This window comes from Hypomesus transpacificus, chromosome 14 (genome assembly GCF_021917145.1).
Source record: "Hypomesus transpacificus isolate Combined female chromosome 14, fHypTra1, whole genome shotgun sequence".
Classification (NCBI taxonomy): domain Eukaryota; kingdom Metazoa; phylum Chordata; class Actinopteri; order Osmeriformes; family Osmeridae; genus Hypomesus; species Hypomesus transpacificus.
The window spans coordinates 12,274,613-12,280,612 of NC_061073.1; the positions used below are offsets into that span (position 1 = coordinate 12,274,613).

Consider the following 6,000-nt stretch of genomic DNA (forward strand, 5'->3'; position numbering starts at 1 on the left):
GAAAATTGTGTGAAACGTGAGTGTGATATCTCAAGACATTAAGACCTTTAGAACTCCTAAGACTATAGTAGACAATAAAACCTGTTTTAGCTAACAGTAGACATCATGTTTTACAATAAAACCTAAACATTAGCCTCAACTGGTTGTTTCCAAGCATTTTGAGGCGGTCAAACTATTCATAAAAGTAGCACCATTCAACTTAACACTGCAAGGCCCCTTGCCAAAAAAGAGCGCTTGATTTACTAATAACAGTCAAACTACCGTGGCTAAATCATCTTTTCATGCTTGACAGGTTCAGTTGGACGTGACGGACCAAATAGATAGGCGAATCTCGACTGGTGAGAACATATTAATTTCAAGACAAAGATGACGTTTGCTTCACCTGATGCAAGCTTCACAATTGAACTTCGCCTATTGGAATCAATTAGTGTTTTATGTTAATACAATACGTCAGAACTGATAGACTAAAAACATGATATAATTACTGTAAATCCTAAAGTTAGTTCTGCTCGCAGTGCCCTCTAGACCAATAGTGCGTGACGCACCAGTTTTAACCTGAATTTTGCACGAGTTTGACAACTCGTCAATAAGTGAATCACAATAAACATAATGCTTGCCTAACCCGTCCCAACAAAACAAAAAAAATACGAAATGGTAGCCTTTTTCATAAACAAGAATATTCAAGCGCACTGTAGCACAGCTCGAGAGCTGTAGCTGTTGATAAGTATCAGAGCTAACAGCACAGCTCTGATAATTGAGCTATAGCATATAATGAAACGGTACACGAAAACACATAAAAGCACATTTTGTCATTAATGGAATGAAAAAGTAAGTGTCTTTACCTAATTGACAGACCAGAAGAAGTGCCAGTAAAGTGATGCGTCTTGAAGTAAATATTTCCATGTTTTTTGTTTTGTTTTTTTACTTCGTAAATAGTAGATGTGAAGATACCTAAAGAACGTGTACGGTTGTTGGGAAAGGTACTCCCGATTAGTCTTAGGGTTTCACATTTGATTCATTCTGGTTTAATTGCTATCACCCTTGTATTCGTTTCTCCCAACGCATCTATTTCAAGGTATCTCCGGTGCGGCTGGTGCTTTTCAGAGAGTGACGGGCGGTCGGTGAGTGAGAGGGGCAATGTTTGAGGAGATCGCGCGCCTCCCATAGACCATAAAATCGCACGAGATGAGGGGAAAAAAGGTTCACTTTAGCAATGAGTGAAAGTCTACCTCAAATTCAGTCGCTGTGTCACATGTTTACTCAACAAATGTAAACAAAATAAAAATAAAGTAATATACAAAAAAGTGATAGACTTTATGCTTGCAATTTTCAGAGAACTGTAAAACACAAATTAAATCAGTTATCAGAGCTTGTGGAATTACTTGAATACGTGAAAACATAGAAAATCACTTGCACTTGATTCGTAGGTACAGCCTACAACATTTTGTGAAGGGAAAGAAGAAGGGAGCTATATGGTGCCATTACAGAGCATAATTGAGAAAGATTTTTGGGGGAGGATTACTTTTTGTAAAATGGGGGGTTTAAGCTAATGACCTTTTGACTTCGAGGAGTGGGTTAAACTCTGGTGAAATGGAGACAAGCACATCACCAGTGACCCTGAAAGCACAATTCAGTTAGGGAATGTGGGACAAGTGCATGATGTGTGTGTGTGAGCGTGTATGCGTGTGTGTGTGTGCGTGTATGGTAGTTGTGATGTGGGAACATCAGTTAAAGTGGAGGGGGGTATAATATAAGACTTGTGTGTCTCAACAAAATGGCAAGCAATCTCTTTTGAGGATGGGGAGGGGTGGGGTGTTGACTGTGTCATTCACAACTGACACTGAACTCTGAGGCCACTTATACTTAAGCATTATCACGTGAAGCTAAGACTCTACTCAATTGTTGGTCGACTCTCATAGACGATATACAAGACATAAGAGCTGCAAGGCCACATCAAATAAGGCAAAAGCAAAACCCTTTATGGAACTTCTTTACTTCATCTTCTCCCCTCCGATAAAAAGGCTAAACATCCACAAAAAAAGAACATGTTCAAAGCAAGTGTGCACTTGATTTCAGTTTTCACCCACTTGCGGTATTTTCAAGTTCAATAAGGTACAACCGTAACCCCCCCACACCCCCCCACCCCCCAACACACACACAAACCCCCATACCCCTGAGAATGTATTTGCATAATTTGTTCAGGATTATCTTTAATTCATGCAGAAGCTGCTTCACACTTGTTCTTCACATGTTTCCAGAGGCCCTAATAAAATAACTTTTATACCCATAGAGCTGCCATTGTGTGTGTGTGTGTGATGTGTTTCTCTCAAGAAGCTCCTATAAAACTTAGGGAAACTCTGAGTACTACACAACTTTAATTCTTGAACTGAAACTTCATGTCTGTGACCCTTCTGAAAAATAAAATACACAATATTTTCTTTCTCTCTCCTCAAAATAATCTCAAGCAATGCTCCAGGAGCTAGGGCTGCAAGCCAACAGTATAGACATCTGAAAAAGTTACTTTTCACAGGGAAAATTCCACCCAGGAAAGGAAACATTCCTTTTCAAACTATACACATACAATTTTAATGTATTTCTTTGAGTGGAAAATTGCCCTTGATTGTCATTAAGTTTTAGGGCGAGTGGTTACAGAGACATTGACTATCGGGTGGCCATCAGTAAATCAATACAAGAAAGGAACTTGATATGATATAAACTAATCAGAGTGAGAATATGTGCTTTGTTGTATGTATTCTCACTCTCACAGTGCTGGTAAACTAGTATAATCGAGAAATAACTAAAATAAAGGAACATTTGTAGTTCCGTTAACAGGTCTTAATGCAACAAGTAAACTTTCTATTCTGAAGTTCCTCCCATGGATTTTACATGGGAAACTGTAAACTTCAAACAAATCAAGAAAAACACTTGCCGAAGGATTTTACTGTTCAGTTTTCCAGGGCATCATTTAAACTAGATAATATGTACTATATGGAAAATTTGATTGTCTAATAAATCTGTGCTGTCAATTATTTAAACTCTTTAGTGATGGAGAGGCCATCAATGATTAAGTAAGCACACAAAAATTAGCTCAAATGTACTCCATGCCAAATAAATTGTATGTAAACATAACAGTTCAAATTTATTTGTAATGATTTAAAAAAGTGAATGTGAATGGGAGAAGTTGAGAACGGCTGTAAACTAAAGGGACACAGGGCAGAGATGAAAGGAAGATATTGGGTGGGTGGTGGGGGCCATTTTAGGGACAGACCTGGCCAGATCCAGCATCCTCATGCCCCAAATTTAGCTGTCCGACGATCTAATAGGAAATTGGATGTGCTGCGTTGCTGCCAAAGTTGCTGTGTATGGTCCAATCAGTTCACAGGATGTGCTACAGCAGCCAATCAACTGCCCCTGGGTGAAAATGAGGGAAGGTTTGGAGTTTTTTATGAATAATCACCACACTCACAACTATTATTATTAGTCTGCCCCTCAGTTATTACCAATCATTATCAACTACTAAAGAACCACCAACGGAATTTTAGTCAGAATAATGGTTTGTCTTTAACCGCTGAAATACTACTGGTATATATATTCGGATCTTTCTGATATTTCAGATTTATTCTAGGGTTATTCACTGTTTATTTAAATGTCAACATGTTGTAACTACTCAACATATGTGTTGGTGAATGCTACTACAATAGTGATTCCTCTGCCTTTTGCTCTGTACATGACAGTTACACAGGTCGTTTCTGTTATTATGTGTTATCGCCTGCTTTCTAATGTAGTCTCTGTGGGGATTAAGGTAACGAGGTCACATCGCAAATGACAGAGAGGGTTTAACATCTACTCCCCCTGCCCCCCTGTTTTACAAGCACACACAGATATGCCCCCCCCCCCAACACACACACACACACACACTCACACATACGTGCCCATACATCTACACATAATTTGACCCACACAGACACTACCCTGTAATGTTTTCCATCACAACAGAAGGAAAGAGCATGACACTAGTATCATTATTGACAAAAAGCCCAAGTGCCAATAACCCACTAGGCCAACCAGTAACACCATAGATCGATGACTTGTCATTGTTGATGGCAGTTAGCCTTGATTGTGACTGAGGACTGTGTTTGGCTGCTGGTGACCATTGGATAGGCCATCTTTGACATACAGCAGGCTAATGCATCTCAATTGCTCAGAGTCTTCCAAACCATAAGTGAGTCGGTAGGGGCAAGCATGTGGAAGTAGAATTGTTCACTTTCTACATGGAAACCACATCTGTTGCCGATACAAAAAAAGGGATTTTAAGTCTTAAATAGGTTATCACAATGTATCATGAAAACTATAATTATGTACAGATCATTCTGTTTACCAGCAACACACACCAATCATTTGGATTTGGTGGTCATGGTAGTGGACTTGAGTGGTAGTGGTATTAACTTGATGGACCAAAAATGTAGAAGATTGTTTTGGGATTTTAAAATTGATTTCTCGTAATTGTCTTCCCCTTTTCACCCTAGGCTGGAAATGTAGGCCAACATTAAGCAATTAAGGCCTCATTAGTGGGCCCTGAGTAATAACCCATGTTTCCTCATAAGTCATAAATAATTCACGGCAATTTGCTTCTAGGTGCTTTATAGCAATAACAAAATTATTTGCATATTCCCTTTTTAACTGACCTTTAAATAAAAATGTGTTGACATAGAAAACATAAAGTCCATATTCTTCAGACTGCTATGTTTTTTTCTGCATGATAGGCCCAAATGAGTTGTAAGCCATGGTAACCGTTGAGTCTTTATGAAGATTAATTGTTTTTATGGAGGTCTTTGTGTGATTTGTGAGTCCCTCCGTTCTGCTCACCAGGTTCAAGGCCTGGGAGTGGAGGCCAGGGTGGTGGAGAGCTTTCTGCATACCACGCCAGAACAAAATGCTCCTTCAGCCACTCCAATGGAGGGGTTTAAATCAAAAGGGACTCAGAATGACATCAGGTTCTTTGGGTCCACTCTCTGCCTCACGTACGCACAAACACACACACACACACACACGCACACACACTAGGGTACTCACATACCCCCTGCTGTTGCACAGACACACACACAGATACACAGATTTACCAGTCCAGAAAATGCACACAGTCACTCAAAAACACACACGCCCAGGTTCCCCCAAGTCCATAGAGAAGAGGAGAGAGGGCCAGTAAGCAGTCTCTCAACTGGACCTCATTGACATGGCCGTCCTTCTCTTGTCTGTGCCACTCTAGGCGCCTGTTCAGGGACAGACAATGTGCAAAAAGCACATTTGAACACACACACACACCCGCACACACAGAAAATGAACAAATAGAAGTGTTTTTAGGACACGCAAGGCCCTGTCATAGATCACCTTCATGGAATTTGTTGAGTCCCAACAATTGAACTGGCATTCAGGTTTGGTCCCACACAAAACTGTCTGCTCGTATTGCTCACGCACTCACACACATTTGGTGTCTCTCATTCACACAGTCACTCACGTCTCTAATGAGCTGCCATTCATGCTCACTCTCACTTTTATTTGAAACATATGTGCCTTTACAACACACGGACAACCACTGACACACACATCAGCAGCTCAGCATTCACACGCGAGGGAACATTGTTGGAACACTAACAGTCAAATGTATAGAATAGGCCATGAGCACAATATGTCATCAAGGACTTTCTTTTCTCTGATAGTGGGCTTTCTTCTTTCTGTCTCTCTGTTTGATGCAAAATAGATTTGATATCTGCTTTCAACTTATGAGAAAGGGGAAGATAGTATTTCAACTCATTGCTTTGGCTAAAGCTGATTGCAATGTTGCGTCAACATGATACTGGATTGGAAGATGGGTACTTGTTGACTAAGTTGAGAGCATGAACATAAATAAAGTTCCTGACACTAATGTGTGTCAGAACTCACATTGTTCTTCTTCTGCACTGATGATAAAAAGAGCTTGTAGCCCTAATCATGTTCATCCAC

At 40.1% G+C, this 6,000-nt stretch overlaps 1 protein-coding gene across 2 annotated transcripts in view; it reads right to left on the reverse strand.

The window, feature by feature from the left end:
- The window catches only part of ptprz1a (protein tyrosine phosphatase receptor type Z1a), a 47,284-nt gene extending 46,162 nt beyond the window's left edge, over nucleotides 1-1,122 (reverse strand). For both annotated transcript variants that reach the window (XM_047034792.1, XM_047034791.1), the window contains exon 1: nucleotides 843-1,122. In XM_047034792.1, the coding sequence (XP_046890748.1) occupies nucleotides 843-903 (61 nt within the window). In that variant the 5' untranslated portion in view covers nucleotides 904-1,122. The remainder of the gene's footprint in view (nucleotides 1-842) is intronic.
- Nucleotides 1,123-6,000: the final 4,878 nt, after the last annotated feature.